Source organism: Notolabrus celidotus, chromosome 16, assembly GCF_009762535.1.
Source record: "Notolabrus celidotus isolate fNotCel1 chromosome 16, fNotCel1.pri, whole genome shotgun sequence".
Lineage (NCBI taxonomy): Eukaryota > Metazoa > Chordata > Actinopteri > Labriformes > Labridae > Notolabrus > Notolabrus celidotus.
The window spans coordinates 474703-500927 of record NC_048287.1 but is presented as its reverse complement, the minus strand read 5'-3'; the positions used below and the strand labels follow the sequence as shown (position 1 = coordinate 500927).

Below are 26225 nucleotides of genomic sequence, written 5' to 3'. Positions count from 1 at the left end.
AACAATGTTTTCTTTTGACATTGTAGCAGGGACAGGCTGAATTATTTAACTTAAGATATTACACAAGCAAGAGTGTGAAAGAAGTGAAATGTTGATGATTTGAACATTTGGTATAACCCTGTTACACGTTTCTGATCGACTACATGAATTATTTAAAGAGTGAAGATGTTTTAGCAAAAATCAAAGAGTAAAATCTTTTGAGTTTCCATTGACTAAAACTAGACTAAAACTATAAAGGGCTGAAAAGACTAAAATGTCTAACAGGCATTTTCATCTAAAGACTAAGACTAAGACTAAATCTAAAATAGCCGCTTAAATAAACACTGGCACACAGGAAGCATTAACAAATGGATTTGCAGCGAATCAGGACCCTTCAAATAAAATGTCAAGGACTGTTCCTTTGACTCAATCTGTGCTGGGGGAGACGGGGGAGGGGGTTCTCACAGGGTCGCTGCATCAAGTCCATTAAGCATGTAAGTCACTTGAAGAACATCCATGAAGTCACCTTGAGAGCTATTCAGACATGCAATGAACAGTCAGCACTCTGTTTCCCTCAGGCCTCTGCACCTAGAGACTGTGACCCTGCAGGTATCTGGACCTGATACCCCCACACAATTAAGATTATTTTCACCCTGTAAAGCCGGAACCATCAAATAATTGTCAGAATATTCTAATACTTTGAAAATTGAGTTTTTAGTAGACCTTCTGACAAATTAAATTAATAAAAAATTAGCAATTTTCATATATGAGTTTTAATTTGTATCGTATTTGATGCATCAGGTATTTTGGTGCAAATGTTTTGCTCAAAGTTTCTTATTTTTTAAACAAACTAAAACATATAAAAACAACATTTTTAACCTATTAAACTTTGAGTTTCCTTCAAATGTTTCCCAAAGTAATTTCAAAAATTGAAATTATTTCTTTCCATATTGCATGACAACATCATAAATATTCTGTATCTACCAAACAAAAAAAAAAAAACTTAATGTATTGTATATTTCTACTCTGAATTGTTCAGTTTTTAGTGGAAATCAATGAGCAAAAGAGAATTATTAACTAGGGAGCCATGGCAACATTCAACCAGTCATCAATCATCATGATACAGCAGGTTACATATATAAAAATACAATATACATTATAAATATCTCAATTTATACTCTTAATATACTTCATTATGTCATGTTAATGTGTTCTTAAATAATAAAAGACTGTATGTTGAAATGTAATAAAATGATGATTGACAGTAAATAAATGTCCTTATATACCTGCTGTATTCATTTTTAATACACACATTTTCAATACAGTTTTTCTATAAATTAAGTTATGAAATATTTATTAATTTTTAAATTGCATCAATCCAGTAACTATTCCTCTTGAAGTTTCAGGAACAATTTGAAAGTTTTTCAAACTTGGTAAAAAATATCCCTGAAAAACCTGGAGTGGGTCTCTGATCCACAGCTGACATTTTGGATGTCTCAGGTGACGTCCTTCTGGTGCATGAATTACTCACACCTGGTGGATTATCTGTGCACTGCATGTCTCTGATTGTATACATCAGGGGGGGTTTTTTCAGAAAGAATATATCACACTGATGATGTAGAGGTCTCAAAAACTGATGTATCAAATATGATACGCTTGGCGTTAAAGGGTTAAAGTGGAACATTATTAGCTGACAGCGCTAACGCTAACCTTGTGAGTTCCTTCCTTCATACTGAAATTGCTTTCAGGATCCTACAGAGTTCTCAGGTTCTAGATTTATTCGTCTAGGTCTTCTCGTTTTCTGCGCTGCACGATTACTTTTTTAATCAGGCTGTCTTAAGTTCGAGATCTTAATAGAGAACACTTAAACATCCAGGAACTATACATACTATAACCTTCTTTATCAGATCTGACAGCTTCAGCCCAATACGTGTTCCAGCAGTGAACATACAGTATAATACGTCAACAGGATACAACCTGACAATGATTTATTGATTTAACTGGAATATTGATTCTGAAGTTGACCCTGCTCCTTTGTTATATATCATCACTTCATGGTAAATGGTAAATGGACTTGTACTTATATAGCGCTTTTCTAGTTTGTCTGAACACTCAAAGCGCTTTTACACTACTCGTCACATTCACCCATTCATATTCATTCACTCACTGATGGTAGAGGCTGCTATGTAGTGAGGGACCATCAGTGTTAGCTAATCTCATTCGTTCACATTCACACACCTCTGAATAACAGAGGGAGCAATTTGGGGTTCAGTGTCTTGCTCAAGAACACTTCGGCATGTGACTGTCGGATTGATAGACGACCGACTCTACCCACTGAGCCACAGCCGCCCCACTTCAAACAAACTAAAAACATTAAATACAGCTTATCACTGAGAAGGAATAATCCAGCAGGTTTAATCCTTCTCTATTTATTAACCTTTACCTGAGAGTCTGTTTTTATTATAAAGTAAGACTTCATTGGCGCTGGCCTACCTTCAGCGAGCGCCTCCCTGACTTTGTCCGAGTCAGCAGACAGGTAGAGGTTGGTATGCCAGGCCTTCAGGTAGCCGATGGGACTGCTGCCCCCGGTCATACAAAACCTCTCGATGAACAAGTCTGGAAGCAAGAGGAACAAACAGTCACAAGGTTTTTAGTTTCAGTACATTTCCCCCAGGGTAGAATGTCACGCTGCAGTACATCAGCAGCAGAACGGATCCATCCCAACACTGTGACACGTTTTCCATCCTATCTTGACGGACCATAATGGAGTGATGATTTCACATGTTCAATGAAGTGGCAGAAAAAAAAAACTCATTCTGGCTCTGGGTATGTCATGTAGTGCATTTAAAAGGTGAATCCAGGGGTCATGAGAGGTTATGTGGAGGGGGGACGGGGGTGAGAACTGGGTGACAGGATAAACTTACAAGCACTTAAATGGTGGAGGGGGTCCAAGGAGGGGTTCACTTAAAGGGGGACAAGGACAGTTGGAAGGGCGGGCTGTGCAGATGCAGAAGGAATTAAGATGGTTGGAGAGTGTCCGTTTGCAGATTGGCGTGGGGAGGCTCTTAATTTCACCGGTGTTGAGCCACGGAGGGATAGTACTTGGAGAACGAAGGGAGAGTCATGTTAAGTAATTAGATCCTTGCAGAGCTGTTTAGGTAAAATGAGCCAATATGTATGAGGGTCAGAGATAACAGCAGATTAGGATCTGTTGGAAAGGCCAACAGAGTAAAGTAACAGACTGACTTTGTGAAGGAGGAGGATGATTAAATGTGAGGGAGAGCTGAAGGTTGTAATAGAGAAAGAACACATGGGTAATTGTTAAGAAAGGGGGTGTACGGCTCTATCAGTGAAGGTCAGTATGGTCAGGAAATGAGTGTGCTTATTATGAAAAACATATATCAAGGTCACGTCTTTAAGTCAAAGCTCTGCAAGACAAATCATATCTGTTAGACTCACTAACCATCAGAAGGGCTGTTTAGCTATTTCACATTCTACCATAAAGGTGAGGTTGACTGACGGATTCATCAGCAGAACTGTCAATGTAGATGGATATATTACAAGCCCACACTCTAGGGTCCTGATCAGGTCAAAACCTGATGCCTGACCTCTGTGTGTTTTGCACACACTGGGAGTGTGGGGGTGTTTTTATCGTGGACTGGCACATGCTGGCTTTCTAAAAGGCGAGAAATGGCCTCCCTTCTCAGAGTGAGGTGTATCAGCTGCACACTTTCTCTCCTTCAAAAGACATTGATTTATAGAGGAGAGGATTAGGGCCACCAGAGAAATTAAAAAAATTGAATTTTGGAGAAAAAACTTTGTGTGTTTATAAAGTCGTAAATCTTTGAGAAATCAAACTCGATATTTTCAAGTTTATAAGGTTGTAAATTTTCAAGAAAAAATTCAAAGTTTCAGAGATTATAAAGTCGTAGATTTTCAGGAAAAGATAAAAATTCTAATTTTTAACCATGTAAAGCCGGAACCATCAAATAATTGTCAGAAAATTATAATTCTTTGAAAATTTAGTTTTTCTTACACCTTCTGACAAATTAAATAAAAAATAAAAAAATACCAATTTTCATATGTGAGTTTTAATTTGTATCATATTTGATATGAGGCATTTTGGTGCAATTTTTTTGCTCAAAGTTTCTTATTTTTTAAACAAACTAAAACAAATAAGAACAACATTTTTAACCTATTAAACTTTGAGTTTCTTTCAAATGTTTCCCAAAGTAATTTCAAAAATTGAAATTATTTCTTTCCATATTGCATGACAACATCATAAATATTCTGTATCTACTAAACAAAAAAAAAAAACTTAATGTATTGTATATTTCTTCTCTGAATTGTTCAGTTTTCAGTGGAAATCAATGAGCAAAAGAGAATTATTAACTAGGGAGCCATGGCAACATTCAACCAGTCATCAATCATCATGATACAGCAGGTTACATATATACAAATACAAAATACATTATAAATATCTCAATTTATACTCTTAATATACTTCATTATGCCATGTTAATGTGTTCTTAAATAATAAAAGACTGTATGTTGAAATGTAATAAAATGATGATTGACAGATCTCCAAATAAATGTCCTTATATACCTGCTGTATCTATTTTTGATACACACATTTTCAACACGGTTTTTCTATAAATTAAGTAATGAAATATTTATTAATTTTTAAATTGCATCAATCCAGTAACTATTCCTCTTGAAGTTTCAGGAACAATTGGAAAGTTTTTCAAACTTGGTAAAAATATCCCTGAAAAACCTCGAGTGGGTCTCTGATCCACAGCTGACATTTTGGATGTCTCAGGTGACGTCCTTCTGGTGCATGAATTACTCACACCTGGTGGATTATCTGTGCACTGCATGTATCTGATTGTATACATCAGTTTTTTTCAGAAAGAATATATTACACTGATGATGTAGAGGTCTCAAAAACTGATGTATCAAATATGATACGCTTTGCGTTAAAGGGTTAAAGACGTAAATCTGTGAGAAATCAAACTTGAAAATTTCGAGTTTATAAAATCATACATTTACAAGAAAACTTTGAATTTTTAGATTGTTAACAATCTGCCCTTTGCCCATTTCACTGCATCATGGACCCACCTGACAGCCTTATCAAATACTTCCTAGGTGGACTCAGCAATAAGGAGATACTACTGATTTTAGTCCAGAATCATCACATTGTTAGAAGCATCTGGACTTTGGAAAGACATTACTGTATATTTGGGCCGTTCAGAAGAAAGCAGCACACTGATCTGGAGGAGGTGATTGCAGTTATCCAAGTTTTTTCTCACAAATCTACAACTTTATAATCTCACAAATTTCGATTTTTGTCTAGAAATTCATTTATTTATTATTTCTCTGGTAGTCCTAATCCTCTTCCGTAGATTTAGTACAGAAGATGATTTGGGCCACTGAAAAAAAAAATAAGGTACAGTATTTTTCATTTTATTCTGAGACTAATGTCATTAAATTCAGAATTCTGACTTTTTTTCTAAGAATTAAAAAATTTTTTTTACTGCACCTTAATCTTTTTATTCCAGTGCCTCTAATCCTCTTCGGTATATTTACAGAGCTTTTGGGCTTTTCCACTTTTGGGGAGGACAGGACAGTGGACAGAGGAGGAAACTGGGAGGGAGCAGGGGAATGACATGCAGGAAAGAAGCCGCAGGCTGGAGCTCAGGCTGCCCTTAAACAAATGCTCAGTTGGAAATATGAAGCTTTCTTCAGCAGCTTCATGATTCTAAACTTTTGATGTCAGGGCTACTTTAAAGAAAGGGTGATCAAAAATGTGATGAGGTCAGCAACAAATGTTGTTCTTTTTTTTCATAAACACTCCATCCACAACACCAGCATTAATGTTTTTAAAGCAAACCTTAAAAGACCGACTTTTTTAGTCTCACTTTTAACTGAGATTTATTCCATCTTGCTTCATTTATATTTTATCTAGTTCAAATTTTAATCACTATTTTAAGTAGATACTGTCTTATTTTGAATTATTATACACACATAGGCCTATGTAATTTATTCAGCAAATTTTTGATTTTAATTTTTATTAAGTTATTAATCTGACAGATTAATTACAGATTATCTCAGCATTTTGATAATTCATTCTTTATTTACTTTTAGTGTAGCATCTCAATTTCTTTTTGTGGTCTTTAATCTCTTCAGTGTTTTATTTTCTTATTAATCTGTTTTATTTTGGTGAGTTTCATTTCCTGTGTTGAGTTTTAACATCTTATTTTACCTCCAGTGTTTCCTCATTAAGATATCATGACAGTGTTTCTTCAGTTCGTTCAGCAATTTCTTTTTTATTTTTCGTTAATTTATCATTATTATTATTATTATTATTATTATTATTATTATTATTATTATTATTATTATTATTATTATTATTATTAGCATTTGTGGTTGTTGTTGTCATTATTATTTTATATATTATTATTATTATTATTATTATTATTATTATTATTAGCATTTGTGGTTGTTGTTGTCATTATTATTTTATATATTATTATTATTATTATTATTATTATTATTATTATTATTGTTATTATTATTATTATTATTATTATTATTATTAGCATTTGTGGTTGTTGTTGTCATTATTATTTTATATATTATTTATATTATTATTATTATTATTATTATTATTATTATTGTTATTATTATTATTATTGTTATTATTATTATTATTGTTATTGTTATTATTATTATTATTATTGCATATATCATGATCATAATCTTACATATGGATTGTGGGGAGGGTTCGGGGTCATGGTTGGGAATGGGATGGAGGATCTCCTATTTTTGTATATTTGATTTTTTTTAAATCATTTTCATGTACAGCACTTTGTGTCACAATATCATTCAAAGCACTTTATAAATAAAGTCTGATTGATTGATTGAAGTCAGGTACAAACTAGTGGGGGAACAAATTCAGAATCCTTGTCAGAGACATCTTCTCCTGTCCTTTGTTTATTTGTTTTTTCTCTTCATTTTTACAGTCTTTATTTGTTTCATGATTTATTGAATACAGTTTTAGGTTTTAGAATCACCATCAACAAACATGAGGGCTTGAAGGATGTAAATCACAAATCATAGCAGTGATGTATTGCTGCATATTTATGGAAAAGGACCCTGCTTGTTTATTATTAAAATCAGGGCCATCAATCAAACCACGGCTGTGCCCTCCCTGAATTTGTAAAATGGTGTGATGATAGCTTCCTTGATCTGAATGTGTTAAAAACCAAGGAAATTATCATAGATTTCAGGAAATCCAGTGTCAACCCCAAAACCAGCGCTATCCATGGTGAAGAGGTACAAATAGTACAATCGTATAAGTATTTGGGCGCCCTGTTTGACTCCAATCTGAAAGTCAGTGAAAACACTGACAGCATTGTTAAGCCAGCAAACCAGAGAATCCATTTTCTGAGAAAACTCAACTCTTTCAACAGAAATATTTTATGTTCCTTTTATCAAAACTTTATTGAAAGTCTCTTAACGTATTCTTGTATATGCTGGTTTAGAAGTGTCTGAATGGCATCATCAGATTGTGCTGATGAGTCCAGCTTAAGGACCTCTGCTCCCTTTGGACGATGAGGGTGGTCCAGAAAGCAAACAGATTTTTAAACCAACCTGATCACATACTTGGCAGTGAATTTGTATTAATGCCCTCAGGTCGGCGGTATTATGTGCCGGTGCAGAAAACAAACCGCTATGCAAATTATTTTATTCCTCCTGCCATAAGGCTGCTAAATGCACAAAAAGCAGAATAAACCAAGAATCACTCCACATCCCGCTCTGCTGTACGGTCACTAGTTGGGGTTGATGTCACAATGTATTATTTATTTCCTTTACTGTATATTTTGTACTAAGTATGAACAGGTTGACTGTAAAACTGAATTGTCCTTCTAGGCCTAAGAAAGTATTCTGGTTCTGAATCTGAAAATTCCTCAGAAATAATAACTGATTATATTTTTTAAAAACTCTTGTTTGTACACAATACCTGCAAAAGACAAACCTCCAAGTGAACAGATGAATGCTGAGCATCTGTATACTCATCCTGATTGATTTCATGATGTCAAAGCCTTTCTTATTTTCTACTTCTGGAAGTGTAAATAAGTTCAGCTCTCAAAGAAAGCCCTCTCAGTCACAAAGACACAGAGATAAGACATACACAGACTGAAGGCACACGCTGAAGGAGACTAAAAACAGAGACACTCTTCTGAGTGATCTTAAATCCAGAGAACCCACAGTCCTGTATGTGTTTCATTAATGGTTTATCCAGTTTTAAGACATGTATGAGTAACTCTGGCCTCGCACTGTGCTGAGCCTCAACACATCAAACCTCCCTCACGTCCCCGTCCTTTAGGACAGTTGCACGAGTGTGGGAAAATGTCTTCATCATTTATTTCTTTGAATTCTTTCCTTGTTTTTTTTTCCTTGCAACAATGTTTTGATACAATTTATCTTTGTGAGATGTATTTGCTTGTTCAGAAGATCTAAAACATGTTAATCGGAAAAGCAGGAAATCAGCAGGAAATCAGCAGGAATGCAGAGCGGCTGCCGTCACATCAAAGACTGAACAGCTCCATCATGCAGGACAGCCCAGTGTGTTTGCATACAGGACACTCAGCAAAGTGCATGCATATATGATGTGTTGTAATAGAGCTCTTAATAGGACCTGTCAGTCATCTGCGTGCATGCATGTAGAATAGGTGCACTGGAGCCATGCATGTCCTTCATAGCCATGCACTTTCTGCGTTGTTGCTACCAATCCAAATCCAAATGCAGGGTGTGAAATTGTATTCCTTATCCCACAGCTGATAAGAATAGCTTCTGTAAGCAGCTGGTGAAAGATAAACGACTATGACTGTGTACAAGTGTCTCTGTGTGCTTGTGTGGTGCACCCAAATATGTGCAACCACATTTGTTGTGTATTGAGTAACTGAACTTTGTTTAATAAGCACTTAGTGTTTACAAACATGCTCTGATAATCAAGACAAGTATTATTTTACATTTATGAGATGTAGTCCTGTGTGAATATTGATAAGTCAAAGAGAGAAACAGTAAAGGGAACCTTTGTCACTGTAGTCGCGCACCCCAGTTGCCTACTGTGGACGGACGTCACGCCCCCCTCAGACGGAATCTGAAGAAAGATACGAGTGCTTCTGTTCTTCTTGCTCTGAGACTTTGCTTTTATTCTACAGGTTAGCTTTAAGCTTTGTGTTACTTCTGTGAGTGACAGGTTGTAACGTTTGTATGAATGTGATAACTCTAGAGTTAAGTTTAAGTGAACCGCGGTAAGCTAACGGCCGCTAGTTTATAAAGCACTGAATGGTTTAGGCCCAAAATACATTGCTGATCTGCTACTACTTTATGAACCACCTCGACCTCTGAGGTCATCAGGTACTGGTCTGCTTTCAGTCCCAAGAGTCAGAACGAAACATGGTGAAGCAGCGTTTAGTCATTATGCACCACATATCTGGAACAAGCTCCCTGAAAGCTGTAGGTCTGCTCAAACTCTCACCTCTTTTAAATCAAAGATTAAGACTTTTTTATTTACCTCTGCCTTCCTATCTTAGATTATTTTAACCCACTTTAAATTAAAATTTTAATGTAATTTTTAATATATTTCTAATTTTCCTTTTCTTTTCTGTTTTATCATATTTGTCATTTTAATTATGTTCTTTTATGCTTGTCTGAATGTCTCCAATGCTTTTAATGTGTTAATGTAAAGCACATTGAGTTGCCCTCGTGTATGAAATGCGCTATACAAATAAAGCTGCCTTGCCTTGCCTTGCCTTGCTAAGCTAACAGCGTTGCGCCGGAAGTTATCGCGAGAGTTCGCCAGCTCACGCTAAATACTGTATAATCTCACAGTACTATGTGTGTTAATTTGTTTACACTTAGTAATGTGCTCCTGTTTATTTTGCAAGGCTCCTGATGTGACTTAATGTGTTTGATGATTACAGAATATATATTTGTTTGATGTATTTGGTTAAGACAGTCATGTTAAGCTAATTAATTCACAGTCTAGTTGCAATGTCCATATATGATTAAGTTACAGCACTTATATAAGAGTATGGATGAGTAATCCTGAGTTTTTGCACTATGTTCATTGAAGTCAATGAAAGATTAAAGGTGCCATATGTGATTTGTAAGTCGAGTTTGTAAGTCCCCTTAAAAGTGTTTTAGGCAACAGTTTTGAGTATTTAAACATGCTTATTGTGACAAAGGGAACTTATTTCGGTTTTTTTTAGAGTTTATATTCACAGGACAAGGAAATGCACTGAATGTGAAATGTAAATAGGTTTAAGAAATTAAAAGACAGAATCTGGAGAAAGATACGAGTGCTTCTGTTCTTCTTGCTCTGAGACTTCGTTTTATTCTACAGATCCGTTCTTTTTGTTATTGTTGTCACCGTGCCCGGGACCTGTAACAAACTGTATTAAGCTTCAAATGTGTTGGAGCACTGGTGGCCTAGCGGTCTAAGTGCCCCACCTACGGAGGCCACAGTCCTCGTTGTAGGGGTCGCCAGTTCGATTCCCGGCCATATCTCTGAGCAGCTTCCCCAAACTCTGTGACTCTACCTGTTTGTATGGGATCAGGAATAAACAGGAGCTCACTGTGAGGACAGAGAGGGAGGAGGATTATCTGCTGAGTTGTGAAAAACTTTGTCTGTCACTTTAATCATGCTATTGGTTTCAGTAGGAAGTTAGCTCCGCCCCCTTTAGCATAACCGGCTTCCCCATGCAACGTCCCCGAGCTCAACCTTGTTTGATAACAACAGACTGGTGTCGTGTGGGAACCCCCTCCCCCCCTCCCTCTCTTGAAAATTTACATCTAGGGCACTCGTGCACGCGTGATTTTGACACGTGAATAGAGTGAGTCAACAACACAATTGTTTGCATCTGGTGTGACCAGGACATTAGTTATATTCAACTTGAAAAGGTCCGATTCTCACTTCCTGGGTCAAAAAGTTATTTTGACAAGACCAGAGGCCCTTCATCAAATACTAAACAAAACAACTGTCCACCCAGATGAAGCTTAGTTGCCCCCCTCCCCTTCTCTCTTTCTCTTTCTCTACCCCTCTTACTTCTATCTACCTTTAATGCCTTAATGTTTATCTAAACTTTTAGTTATTGATTTTGGTTTGTCTGTTTGTGCTATTTGGTGGTGGGCTCGTTCATCACTGGGGCCGAGGTTGCGGAGGCAGTCAAGCAGCTCCAAAGCGGCAGGGCCCCGGGGGTGGATGAGAGGTTCTGGATGTTGAAGGGCTGTCCTGGTTGACACCCCTCTGCAACGTTGCATGGACATCGGGGACGGTGCCTCTGGAGTGGCAGACGGATGTGGTGGTCCCCCTTTTCAAGAAGGGGTACCAGAGGGTGTGTTCCAACTATAGGGAGATCACACTCCTCAGCCTCCCTGGAAAAGTCTACTCTAGGGTGCTGGAGAGGAGAGTCCGGCTGTTGGTTGAACCTTGGATACAGGAGGAACAATGCGTTTTTCGTCCTGGCCGTGGAACACTGGACCAGCTCTACACCCTTGGGAGGGTGCTGGAGGGGGCATGGGAGTTTGCCCAACCAGTCCACATGTGCTTTGTGGACCTGGAGAAGGCTTATGACCGTGTCCCCCGAGGTATCCTTTGGGGGGTGCTTCGAGTATGCGGTGGATGGCCTGTTGCTACGGGCCATTCAGTCTCTGTATTGTCAGAGCCAGAGTTGGGTTCACATTGCCAGCAGTAAGTCAAATTTGTTCCTGGTGGGGGTTGGACTCCGCCAGGGCTGCCCTTTGTCACCGGTTCTGTTCATAACTTTTATGGACAGAATTTCTAGGCGCAGCCAAGTGATGGAGGGTGTCCGGTTCGGTGGCCTTGGGATTCCGTCTCTGCTCTTTGCAGATGATGTGGTCCTATTGGCTTCATCAAACAGTGACCTCCAGCTCGCACTGGGATGGTTTGCAGCTGAGTGTGAAGCAGCTGGGATGGGGATCAGCACCTCCAAGTCTGAGGCCATGGTGCTCAGTCGGAAAAGGGTGGCTTGCCATCCGGGAGAGGCTCAAAGTAGAGCCGCTGCTACTCCGGATCGAGAGGAGCCAGATGAGGTGGTTCGAGCATCTGGTTAGGATGCCTCCCGGACGTCTCCCTGGTGAGGTGTTTCAGGCATGTCCGACTGGGAGGAGGCCACGGGGAAGACCCAGGACACGCTGGCGAGACTATGTCTCTCAGCTGGCCTGGGAGCGCCTCGGTATCCTCCCAGAAGAGCTGGTGGAAGTGGCCGGGGAGAGGAGTGTCTGGGCTTCCCTGCTGAGGCTGCTGCCCCCGCGACCCGGACCCGGATAAGCGGAAGAAGATGGATGGATGGATGGATGCTTGTGCTTTTGATTGTCCATTGTATCTCTATTTATTATTTGTTTATAACTTGTATCTTTTGTATTATTTAGCTAAGGGTGGTTGTTTTTGTTTTTATCTTCTGCAAGTAATGTGAGGTTTGGGTGGGAGGGGCTTAGGGTTCTGGTCATGAAAAGCCAGTAAAGTTGTTGTATTTAAGTACTGCCACTGGTGCACACACTCTTTGTATCTCCTTTTTTTACACTGGTAATGCCTATATGCACTTTAATTACAAAATCAATAAAAATAATTGTGAAGAAGAGTTTCAAATGTGAAACAACGATCAAGTTCATGTTTCTTTCATGAAGCCCCGTCCTCAGCCGACACGGCATGGATGATGCTCAACAAACATCCATGTCTATGACTTCAGAGAGGCCATGTTTTCCTTTAGCTCAGTAAGAAAGGTCAGAGTTCAGGGGCCTGTTTGGATGTCCGGGGCCCCTCATGCAGAGAGCCACCGAAGAGATCTAACAGTGTAGCATCAGAGGAGATCGTGTGGCTTTGGTGGCTCCACTCAGACCTGTTTGTGTTTCAGGCCTCTCGGATTATTCTTACATCCCAGAGGATTTAATCTTGAACTCATCCGGGCCTGGAGTTCTGAGGATCTGAAAACATCTGAGGGGCTAAACAGGAAGTGGTCTCGGAGGGAAACATCATCACAGGGTGGGAAATGTCTCTGGGAAGGGTCCTGACAGTCAGCTGTCAATACACGTTATTGTTTCTCAGCTGAGCTTACATCAGCCTTGGTATTTAAAAGCATTTGGATCATGTTATTAAATCAGTTTCTGGAACTCAACTCTTCCAAAAGTCATGTTTTAAAGCTGCAAGAAGAAAAGTTCAGCCATTGATCATTTCCTCTGTGTATTAATCAGCAGTGAGTGAGGCTGAAATGGAAGAACTAAACGTATTCCTCATGGATTGAAGACATTTCCAGACCAAGACGATGACCAAGTCTGCAAACAGTCAGACTTCTAAACCAACAGTGGTTTCTTTTATAGCCTTCCCTGTTCTGCTTCCAGAGCGGCTCCAACTCTTTGCTGGTCTAGAACCACGAACCGCTTACGTCAGGGGCAAGGGGCGGGGTTGCCATGATCAAACACACAAACCCAACGTGTTTCCTCCATTGTCCTTTGGAAATACAACCTGGTTCATGTTGGTCGAAAAGAGGTAACAGTCTAACTTTTATAGTGATGCTCAGAGTAAAACACTTTCATATTTCAGTATCTATAAAAGCTTACTGTGATGGTTGATGGTGTTGATGAGTCGGATCCCTACGTGTGCGTGGTTGTAGGTCACCAAAACGATGTCAAACAGTTCTTCACTTTGTGGGTACAGCTCCCGCAGACGAGTGTTTACGGCCTCCAGAGCCTGTCAGGACACAGCAGCAGTCAGGTTTGTAAGAGAGTCAGTGTTGAGCATTACAAGTCAAGTTGGTACTTTATTAAATATGCCTCATAATCTGTCTGACTTTCACCTTTACGAAGGGGAACGCAGGCCCAGGGGCGAAAGGTTCGTTCTCATGTTCGATCTGGTATCTCAGATACTCCTCCACTCCTTTCTGCTCAAACACCTTCTGCTCCCGGTCGGTCCGGAACAAGACTCGAGTGGAGACAGCGATAGTCACTGCGTTCTCTGGTTTTGGCTGAGGAGAGTCAACAGAGGAAACGGTAAAATGCAGAGAAATAAGGAAAAGAAGATGATCAAGCAGTGATGATGGCTCGACAACACAGGAGGAGACGAGGTGAGAGGTATCACAGGAATGCATGAGCCTTGTTTTAACTGTAGTGCACAGAGAACCATCAAAGCAAAGTCTGCTAAAAATACTCTGAATATTTCCTTTCATGCTTCTTCAAGTGCAGCTATTACTCTTTAACAAGTGACTCCAAGGGCAACTTCATAAAACTTTATGACGACATCTACGTCACAACACATGCTGAGTTACATGCAGGAGTGTGGTACTTTCTACATGTTGTCATGCCTGTTTACTATTTTCATCCCTTCGTGTTGGACACACAACAAAAAGTAGGAATCAAGATATGTTGTTAGAGGAATGATGTAATCTGTAATCACTTCCACTGCAACCTTTGTACCACTAATGCTTAATTCACGACAGCACGGCTCCAACCACAAAGGGCCAAACCAACACTACTGAGGAGGATTATTCATCAGTTATTACCCAGAGTTCTTACTGGGTTAAATACTTGATTCTGATTGGTCAAACCCCCATAATGACAGTTATTAATTCTGGATAGTAAAGTAAACAAAGGGGATGACCTCGTCACACAAATCCATCCACAGAAAGCAGTAACAGCTAATTTACCCCTCTAGAACACTACGCTCCCAACATGCAGGCCTACTGGTCATACCTAAAGTCTCTGAAAGTAGTATGGGAGGTAGAACCTTCAGTTATTAGGCCCCTCTCCTTTGGAATCATCTACCAGTCAGGGTCCGGGAGGCAGACACCCTCTCTACTTTGAAGAGTAGGCTTCAAACTTTCCTTTTTGATAAAGCTTATAGTTAGAGCTGGATCAGGCTTGGACCAGCTCTTAGTTATGCTGCTATAGGCTTAGACTGACACACTGGGATCCTATCTCACTCCCTGCCCCAAACCCCCTCATCACTTACTTTACCTCTCCCTGTCCCATTAAAGTTACTAACCATAGACCTTTCTGGAGTCCCTGAGCTCCCTTGTCTCGTAGGTTCCTCTGAGCTGCAGTAGACGTACTCCTGCTGTGGACGTTCCAGACTCCAGCTGATACGGACGAGCTGGACTCCATCGGCAACAGCTTCTACTACTCGTCTCATCACTATCACCGCTCCCCCTCTCTCTTATTCTCCTCTATCCTTCTTTCCACCCAGAGGAAAATGTTACTGCTCAAGGCTTTCTCTTCTAAGTCTCTGGAGACAAAATTGAGATTCTCACTTCAGCCTCATTCAAGTTTCAAATTGTTCTCATTCGTTTCTCATTAGTTTCTCCTAAAATTCACTAGGAGAAATAGTTGAGACCATGACATGAGTCTTATTTGAGACTTAAATGAGAGATCTCATTAAATCTCATTTTTTAAAACATATTTTTTGCCTTTATTTGACAGGACAGCTGAAGAGAGACAGGAAATGTGGGGAGTAGTGAGCGGGGGAAGACATGCAGAAGATGGTCAACCGGCCGGGAATCGAACCGGTGACCCCTGCGACAAGGACTGTAGCCTCTGTCTGTGGGGCGCTTAGACCGCTAGGCCACCAGCGCTCCATAGAATCCACCTCTTTAATTGTAATAATCTGGCTAAATCTGGTCAGCCCTTTTGCGGCTCATATTTTAAATAAATGGTCGGTCATACCTGTTGTATGAAATCTCTATCTTTTGCAATTTCTCTCAAATCCACTAAATCTTTGTGAAGTTGTTTTGTTCCAAACAGACTTGTAAAGGAATGGCCATAGTGTGAAGTTAAAGAAGAGATCATTTCACATCTTAATAGCTGATCTTGCAAGTGGTTCAAATGTTTTAATGAGAATTGTAAGTTTGTGGACAATTACATTGAAATCTTAATTTTTCAGGGCACTATAAATGTTCATGAAAAGATGAGCTCAGGCTCTTTCTTTGCTCCATCTGAGCTCAGCTTGAGACACAAAAACTGAGTCTGACAAAAACAAATGGATGAGGTTAGATTGAGACATTTGAGAGAGCTCCCTGATTTCTCTACCTGAGCTCAAAAGGAGTCACAACACTTGAGAAATACCTGAGAATCATTTCAGACTCAGACCAGATCTCCTTTTGAACTGAAAGGGAGACTAAGCTGAGACTGTCTGCAACTTTTTTCTGGAGGCAAGAATGAGAAACAGGAGACATTAGCTATAGTCTCACTTTGCTTTCAAACAGATCTCATTGTTGTCTAGGAGACATAAATGAAACACTTTTGAGATCTCCTCTCTGAATTTATTTTCCTATGGGCAGACCCAACTTGGTCGAGGCAGATGGCTGTCTAACATGAGTCTGGTTCTGCTCGAGGTTTCTGCCTGTTAAAGGAAGTTTGTCCTCTCCGTTGTAACTAGTTAAATACTGTGAGGTGCAATGCTCATGGTGGATTAATGGGGGATCAGACTGAGTCTTATCCTGTCTTGGTGTTGGGTCTCTGTTCATAATTTGACATAGAGTGGTCTAGACCTCCTATGTTTTAAAAGAGTCTTGAGATAACGTTTGTTGTGATATGGCGCTATACAAATAAAGATTGATTGATTGATTTGCATCACTTAAAGCTGGGGTTGGTAGTCTCGGAAAACTAGCATGAATTTGAATGTAGCATTTCCTCATGACTCCGTCTAAACCCCTCCCCTCCTCCCTAGGAGCTCCTCCAAAACTAAATCTGACTACCAACCCCAGCTTTAAAGGGATATTTCAGTTTTTTTGAAGTGGGTTCGTATGAGTTACATTACACTATTGCTCCTGCTCACCACCGGCACGCATTAGGTTATCCCTAAAAAAAGACATAAAACCAATGGCAAGACATTTATATAAAAATAAAATAAAAATAATGAGTTTTGCTTTTAAAATGTTGACACATTTCAGATTTTTCAATATTTCACTCCTTTAAAAGTGTGGGAAGTGTTTCAGGCGACCTTTTTCAAGCTCTGGTTTATTTACTGGCCTGTAAATACTGAGTGAGGAGACGACATGAGCTCAGACTGCTCATATGATCAGTACTAGATAGCACACTGGCTTATGTTGTGCTCATATTGCCTAGCGTGTGTGTGTGTGTGTGTGTGTGTGTGTGTGTGTGTGTGTGTGTGTGTGTGTGTGTGTGTGTGTGTGTGCATGTGTGTGAAGGGGGAGGAGACATTCCTGTGGGGGCAGCCAGCTTTGGTGACCACAGCAGGCGGCTGAACTCAGGTGATGCCTGAGTGTTTGAGGGTGGTGGGGGGCTGTGAATCTGTGTAAGAAGGTTGTACCAGGTCACAGGACTTGGTCCTAAAGTGGGGCTCAATATGTAGTACAGTGTCACACGCATAGCTGCTGCTAGATTATAAATGTTGCCTTTATTTTTAAAATGCATTTATTTTACAACATTTGAATAAATCTATTTGAGTATCATTTTTATTTAAAACATTATGCAATGTAAAATATAATGCCAATGATTGCATGCTTCTCACCCAAAATATGTCCACATCCACTTTGGGTATTATGCGTGAGACGTAATCTGCATGCATGCACTTATTCCTCTGTGCTGGTCAATAGGCCACAAGCACACAGGGCCAGTGAGCCAGTGTTCCTGTGTTTAGCCTTACTCCATTACAACAACACTGCCTGCTGACATATCACCTACTTACCTTTAGAGACACACACAAACACACTTCAGAGACACACACAAACACACATCAATGCACACTCTTACTTGCAGGTCAATCTCAAGTTTCCCCTGCTGTATACACTTAAACTGCAATGTATTACACACACACACACACACACACACACACACACACACACATGCATTAAGTAAATACAGCGTGTGTATTCTCATCTTCATGCTTTCTTGTGTGTTTAAAATACACAGATAGAAGACGAATGACACCAAATGCTTGACAGGCAGAGACACACATCCCCTTCAGTTTGTCAGTGTCCACAAACACACAGGTAAAGGTGGTGTTTGTACCACACACTGATTAGAAGAGAAGCTCGCAGTTATTCTCACACACCAGAATGAATCTTTTCTTCTTAAAAAACAGCCAATTCATGAGAGTCAAACTGCAGAAAGGAAGCTGCTCTGTGTTTGAACAAAGTACATTTCCCTCCTTCTGTTACTCCTGTGCAGGTTTGATCTCTGGATCCTTTATGTTTACCATCATCAGATGACCTACACATGCTTTCTGTTGGAAAACCAACACTGATGTGGACGGGTCCAATCCGAGACACACACATCTCGGTTAAATTCAACAGCTCGACCAGGGACTGGATGTCCTTGATCACCTCTTTCGGATTCTTGGGGCAACCAGTCCACTTTGATGACAGCTATAAAATGCATGGCTCCTCTCACTGCCAGGATCTCTCAGTTGAACGCCAACAAATGGCGTTCATCATCAGCCGTTGGGTGCTCGTCCCTCTGCATCCAGTTAGTCTCAAAAAAAAAAAGATAACAAGATTTGTGAAGTCTGTCATGAATTCAGAATATAAAGCATTCCAACTCCTGAAGGGCTCGATTTTTAAGAGTTTGCATTGAATAAATCTAATCAAGACTACAGGAGTATCTCAATACCCACAGTGTAATGGCCAAATTCCACCAGATCCGTGTCCGGTCCATCTCTGATCTGTCACAGCACCAGATCTGATAGGTTTCTATTCTAGTCAATGTGTTAACTTCCACTGGATCCACTCCGTTGCGTTCCGACTGCTTCTCTGATCCAGCAGGTTGGAGTCCTCCGGATCAGATACACAAGACTTCTATTTTTACCGGATGCCGGAGCACGACGCATCAATCTCAACAGAGCAGATGGAGCGGGACAGGAAGTCAGGTTTCACCAAAACAAAATGAAAACATCCTGTTAATTTTCAAAATAAAGCACTCTGTGTTATCACCAGATCGTATTTCACTTAACTACAACAACAAACCAAAGTCATGATGAGTGGAGCAAGGCCTGGAGTCAACAGGTCAGAGGTTTACAGAGGACCAGAAAGACAACATGGATGAGGAGAGGAGGAGGAGAATCCTTGATTCAGTGATTACTGCAGGAAAACCTCGGTCACATGACTCCAGCTGTCCGGAGGTCCTGATCCGTGCAGCGTTCCGAAAACACAACCGGTGGGTGTTGACGAGCGAGAGAGCACGGATGCAAATCATTCATGAAAACCTTTACCTTCATGAATCTGCAAATATGCAGTTTACATTATTGCACCTTCAAAAACTGAAAAATGAAATGCTATTGAATAAAACTACGCATGGGCTCTCTCAAAATGGAGGAGAAATGTCACACAACAACACACAGACACACACACACACTATGGAAGTTGACACTTTTCTCCCACCAACCAACACAAACAGTCAGCTGCTGCAGTGACAACATCCAGACAGACATTTGAAACTCTTCAAAAACTTGTGTTTGTATACAGTTCTCTCTACTTTCAGCGCTGGGACATTTGAACTATTAGGTGTTTTTTGACCAAAGGAACTTTACCCCTGAACTATGAGCGTTTCGACCGGTGGACCCAGGGTCTAAATTTAGTTCAGGGGTAGATAATCTCCACCCCAAAAAGCCCCTGTTAGGGGGGTAGTACTTTTCAAAGGTCCCGGGACTTTCGGGGGGCAGGGCCTGTAATGCTGAACGTGTCTGATTGGTAGATTAACCACAGTGTTTTTATTCCTCCCTCCGTCCACAATAACATCATTAGTTTTATTTGTTCTATCTTTTTTGTATGTGTGTGTACTTTTCAAAAGAAGAAGCTGTGATTCTCTTGATTTAGCAGCTTGTAACAGTAGTCTTCTCTCAGCCCACCGTGAATGCGTCTCTCCCGGTGTTCCGGTTATAAAAGTGACCCTGTAAACTGGAGACCTTCAGCTGAACGTGTCAGTGTTTGTGGAGTTTACACAGCTGTTGAAGCACAGAGGGAGTTCCTGGGAATGCAAACTAGTTTAGTTTTTATTAAGATTTCAAAATATCCTCATCAGATATTTAATGATCGTCTAAAGACGTTTATGAGGGATGCATCTGGCTGAATGTCTCCAGTTAACAGGGTCGCTGTTTAAACCAAAACACCGGCCGATCTCTCCCACGGCTTTTTGAGTTCAAAAGGATTTTAAAGGCGTGTTGAAACGTCTTTGCTACTTGTGCTTATCTCCTCTCACGTGTTGATTCAGTGAATCCATCTGTGATGAAATATAGCACCATCTAAAACAGACCAGCTGAGTCTCTTCATGCTAACAGGCTAACTGTTGTGTTGCTCATAATGATACCTGCCTGTCCGTCTGCTTCTATGGTGTCATCTGTGATGAATGGCATTCCTCTTTGTTTTACTGCCCTCTACTGGTCTGGTGGTGTAGTGCGTTTAAAAAAATGTTCTCCATACGTCACTGACCTGATTTGCACAATCTACCCGGGACTTCAGCCCGCGGTCCAAACGCAGACAACAATGGGGGCACAGGAATCTTTTAGTTCAGGGTAAAGTAGTCCTGGGGGCTAGAAGACCCTGGAACTCTTGGTCAAAATGCACCTATTGATTTTATTTACTGGTTTATTTCCATCCAACAGTAGAGAATCTGTCAACTGATTTACAAACACAAAAACCACAGCAGCATTAGTTCACACATCAAAGAGCTGTCTGTGGCGGTCTAATGATTCGAAAACAGCATGTTGGTTCTTTAGCCGGACTAGCAGCTACAATGTGAACCAACATGACAGCACACGAGACGATGCATGGTGCATCAGGCCAGGTTGCTGGTTAGTGGAGTGGGGTCATGCAGGTACAACACAGGCTGCACAGTGGAGGTTAAAGAAGGTGAAAGGGCAGTGGTGATGGTCATTCAGGAGCAGCAGGCACAGCCTTTGACCTCACATCATGATAGGACATACTTACGAAGAACACGCCCCCTTCCACCTTCCGGGATCGTCTTCCTGTCACCTTAGCACAATGACAGTTTGTTTGTGATCATGATCAGAAATCAGCAGTTTACAAGGGGGACTTCATTGACAAAGAATAACACAAACACAGCCCTTTACACAACAGCTTGTTTTCCTTGTAAAGAATCCGACAGTAAAGTTTGGCATGGTTAGAAAACAATGACTCAATGTTCCATGGGAACATGGGGCCCTTTTCAGATGCTGCTCAGAGACGGCTTTGTATATCCGAGACCTTTAGGGAAGCTTACCCATTAGAGTAAGTTTACACTATGAATAAAATGTCACACTGTCTGCAAATGATCCCAGAGCAAGAGTCCAGTTCTGCTGTGATACGATACGAGCAGTGTTTACAGCGTGCCCTCTTACAGGGAACGCATCCATCACAAGGGACCCACAGTGACTAAGATCTCCTCCTATTGATCTAGTTGATGAATGGCAGGTCGATAGAGTCAAACCTGCTGGGAATTTGGAGCTGAATAAACACCTATATTTATTTTTTGTTACACCTCAATACAACAGTTTTAATTCCGTCCTCCAACCCTCCGTAATAATCCAGTCAGAGATCTGGAAGATCAGCAGGACTGGTATCTGGGCGTGACCCAGATCTGTGAGTAATCTGTTGGTCACCTCTCTGAGCCTGTAAGACCCTCTCCATCGAGTATGGGAGGGGTTACCTGGCATGCAACATTTAGAGAAAGAGAGAGTGAGAGGGACTGGGGTTAAGCAGAAGTGTGTGTGTGTGTCTGTGCGTGTGTGTGTGTGTGTGTGGTGGGCTATTCTTAGATAAGTAAAAGGCCAGTGATGATGTAGTGTTTCCACACCTTGGCAGATGTAGTGACACAGGATTGTGACTGACCACTACGCAGAAGCAATATTGATTTCCTGGTTCTGCTGACATCAGAGCAGTAATGCTTTTTTTTCAAGAGCTAAGACCTAACCATTCTGTATGACTGAAGTGTTATCAAATCCCTGAAAACAAGAAATGAAGATACTCTGACATAGTTTTGTTAATCTAACAAAAACAACAGTTTCAACCAGTCCCTGACATGACACCTGTTGATTTTATCAGCTAGCTTGCAAGCTTATTTAGCTAATTCTCACTTTACGTAAACTAAGGTCGTTCTATATGGGGCCCCGTTTTTTTTTAAGTTGGTCACACTGAAAATAACTAAAATTCTCCACATTTAGCTCAGAAATTTCATAAAAAGAGTGAGTTTTTAAAAGTTACTTTTTATCACATTTAGAGGATATTTGTGATCTACTTCACATTTCATTTTGTTATGAAAAATATATTAAAGGCACTGTGAGTTTTTAACTGGCTGAGAAACAGACTGAAACTGATACTGATGCCTCTTTATGACCCTCAAAAGCAAACAAGACCATCTACAACAACACTGATACTTTCTCTGTTGTCATTTTAATGTCCAAAACTGCTCTGAGGGGGTAGGTGTCAGAACAGATGATTGACATCTCCCTTTAGAAACACCCTTTTTTGGCTGTTTTCATTGCAAATAATCACATTGTAAGATATGTCTAAATGTTAAAAGACAACAGGATGAGGTTATTGTCTGAAGACACTTATTTTGCATGTACAGGATAAGAGATAAGAGGTATCTCTTTGTGCACAAGGGGGCGTCAGAATCGATACAAGCTAAAAGTTCCTCACAGCAGCTTTAAGTTAAAATCACTGTGAAATTCAAAGGCTAAATATAAATATAAATGTTACATATAGATGTTCAACGTTGAATCTAAATGTTAAATATAAATCTAAATGTTAAATATAAATATAGATGTTCAACGTTGAATCTAAATGTTGAATATAAATATAAATGTTAAATATAAATATAAATGTTCAACGTTGAATCTAAATGTTAAATATGAATCTAAATGTTAAATATAAATATAGATGTTCAACGTTGAATCTAAATGTTGAATATAAATATAAATGTTAAATATAAATATAAATGTTCAACGTTGAATCTAAATGTTAAATATAAATATAAATGTTCAACGTTGAATCTAAATGTTAAATATAAATATAAATGTTCAACGTTGAATCTAAATGTTAAATATAAATATAAATGTTCAACGTTGAATCTAAATGTTACATCTAAATGTCAAATATAAATCCAAATGTTAAATATAAATGTTAATTGTTAAATATAGATGTTAAATGTTTCTCTGCGATCCTAAATATTTAGCTAATATTCAAATTCACACTGCTGGCTGGTGGAAATACCAAAATAAAAGCTTCATAAAGTGATACAGACTTAGCAATAGCAACTCAGCTTGTCTGCAGCATAGACTGGGTCAGTTCTGTCTCTGAGCGTTGTGAAATCTCTTTATAATCCAAAACTGCCTTTAAAACATTTTTACAGCGGGCAGTCCAGCTATAACCCGTAGGAGTTAGTACTGACAGACTACGGTTAGGATATCTGTATCACTTTATCATGCTTTTATTTTGGTACTAATTACACCCCATACAAATTCCTACTGCCGCCTAGCAGAAGTTCCAAAATAAAAGCAGCATAAAGCGACAGACACACTTTATATATGTGTATATATTATCTGTCCTTGATGATATCAATCAATCAATCAGATTTGATTTATAAAGCACTTTTCATACAATGGCATTGTAACACAAAGTGCTGTACATATAGAAACAGATTGTTATATTGATTCCTTTAATTAAGCAGGGCTCATTCATAGAAACCTGTCAGTATGTAAATACATCTGAGGTCAAAGTCAGATACTGAGACACTTTAGGGTAAATGTTCTGCTGTAATTTAACGTGCTGTTGGGGATTTTTTACTGATAGATATAAAGCAGCATGTTGACATGTTCATTTCTGATTATATCTGATCAGTAATGAATATATGGCGATCCGCTCAGATGAATGGGGGACCTATAATCTACCTCTTATCAGTTAGATCCAATATCTCTAAATATAATCACATGCCATCTGCAGTATACTCTAATAAGTGGAAGTATGGTATTTGTACAAGTGAGCAGGGTTAAATCCCCCGGAGTAAAGCATGGATCCGTGTCGTCCATTAGTCCAGGGTCACACATTATCGTAATGTAGAGCAGCAATATTGGGATTGGAAGTTTAGCAGGATGGATGTTTACAGTCTAAAAATACACCACAGTGGCCACACTAATCCTCCCTCACAATGATTACTCAGCTTTTAGCCACTTTTAGCTTGGGTACATTGAACAACACAGAGATGTGTTTCTTTCTAAAAGTAAAAACAGATCCACACTTTAATCATATATATGCATCTTTGGCTGCACTTTTAGTTTGTCCCACAGTTTTACCCCTTTTTTTAATGTCCTATGTGCATGTTGAAAGACTACATTTATATTTTGACAGAGCTATGTCATATTTTGTTGTTTTGTTTTTTTTACTTTGCAATCTCTAAAATATGTGTCACCACCTCGTGCTCCTGGTCATACCCAGTGCTTCAAGCTGTAGGGTGTGAATGGGGTCGCAAAGCAGGGGAGAGAAGCAACAGGGCAGAAGAGAGGAGAGATGGACGGAGGGGGTTTTGAAAAGCAGTTTTTGGTGCAGTTAACATTTTAACTGGAGGACTGTGCAAATAGAATAAAAAACGGAGTCCTCTAAAACGTGACACAGTGACAGATGGACTACACGAACTAGCACTCATGAAAGGTCAGTCTCACTTACTGGTTTTGGCTTGGTCGTGAGGCCCAAGTTGTCCTGATCGAACTCTTCTTTCTCTTCCCATGATCCTCTGCTGTCCCCATTGGATGAAGGGGCAACTTTGAGTTCCTTGGCCTGTCCACTCAACACCTGCACAGGGTCCAGACTCATCTTCACCATAGAGAATCCCTCTCTCTGTGCTTCCAAAAGTCCCTATGAACCCCGGCTCACTTTTCTACCCTTGAAAAGATGCAGTTCTTGTCTTCATTAAAATCAAACGAAAGAAAACGTCCTGCTGCCCCGGTAGCATTTATCGAGCTACTCCTAACAAGTGCATTGATAACAGGCTACTACAGTAGATTGCTGGGCTTGCACCTGCTGGTGAAAGCAGGCCAAGTGTGAAGAGCAAAAGTGCTCCCTCTTCCGTCTCCTGTTCACTTGTCTGTATCCTTTTTATCTCAAGAGGATTATTGCTCCCTGCATCCAATTTTAGAGGACAAGACGCTCCCTAACTCACAACCATTCTCCTACACACAGCTTCTGTTGTGCATGCATACACAAATACACAGACACACACACTGACACATATACAGTCTGTCCTTTGTAAGTGTGTTGCAGGCTGAGCAGTGGTCCATCTGCTGCTCTCCCTGTGACTCTCCCTTTTCCACACTCAGTGCCCCCCACCCTCCCCCCTGTCTCATTCAATCACACTCTCTGCTCTCTGGCTTTATTCGTTCCCCTCTGTCCTCCTGCTGACCAATCACAGACCTGCTTCCTTATTCAGGGTGGCTCCGCCCCCCTGCTGTTCCTTGTTGACTGTGCAGTTTGTCCAAGAGGCTCATGGGACATTCAAACGCACACACAGAGTGCACAGCAAAAATAGCTATCATGATGAGCCTTCCTTTAATCTGGAAACAAATCTCTCTGCCTCATGAAGACACCAGAAAGAAATGTTTAAGAAACAGGATTTAAAGATTTAAAAGGCAGGAGTCTCTTCAAAAGCCTGGCATTTCCTATTATACCTTTAACATTTTTACAATGCTATGATTCATTTCATCCAGCTTACCTTCTTTATTTTTATTCAAACTCGAAAATCATTGAGAACGAAGCCCTCATTTACAATGACGTGGAGCATTAAAGAAATGTTGAAATGCATGACAAGCAAATAAAAGATAAAACCTTAAAATAATGATGATCAATTAAAAAGTCATTTTAAAACCATTGAAAAGTAATGGTAACACAGTCAGTTAAAACAGTTGCAATCAGAGGTTCAAAAGTTTAAAACTAATGATTTAAAATGACTCAAAGAAACAAGTGCATTCATTTTTAAAGAGCTTTGATGTGAGTTCTATGCAGATGGTGCAAAAAAGCCAAAAGCAGATTTTCCCAGATCTGAACTAACTCTGGGAACCTGGAGAGTGAGCCAATTAGTAGATCTGGTGTGATGTGCTCCAGAGGACATAACCAGCATGGAAGATAAATATGAGGGTAGCATCCCAATAAGAGCTTTATAATAAACAGGTATGAGTTCAAATCACGCCTTTCAGTCAGAGAGGACCATCCCACCTTATTGCA

The 26225-nt window shown here is 39.9% G+C and overlaps 1 protein-coding gene across 2 annotated transcripts in view; it reads right to left on the bottom strand.

Annotated features, from left to right (window-relative positions):
* The window catches only part of nt5c1aa (5'-nucleotidase, cytosolic IAa), a 34534-nt gene extending 9211 nt beyond the window's left edge, over positions 1–25323 (bottom strand). The window contains exons 1-5 of one of the 2 annotated variants that reach the window (XM_034705000.1): positions 24675–25323; positions 20943–20987; positions 13863–14030; positions 13627–13756; positions 2473–2595 (exon numbers count right to left, since the gene is read on the bottom strand). In XM_034705000.1, the coding sequence (XP_034560891.1) occupies positions 2473–2595; positions 13627–13756; positions 13863–14030; positions 20943–20987; positions 24675–24830 (622 nt within the window). In that variant the 5' untranslated portion in view covers positions 24831–25323. The remainder of the gene's footprint in view (positions 1–2472; positions 2596–13626; positions 13757–13862; positions 14031–20942; positions 20988–24674) is intronic. The other variant, XM_034705001.1, reaches the window with a different exon arrangement.
* Between the last annotated feature and the right edge of the window lie 902 nt (positions 25324–26225).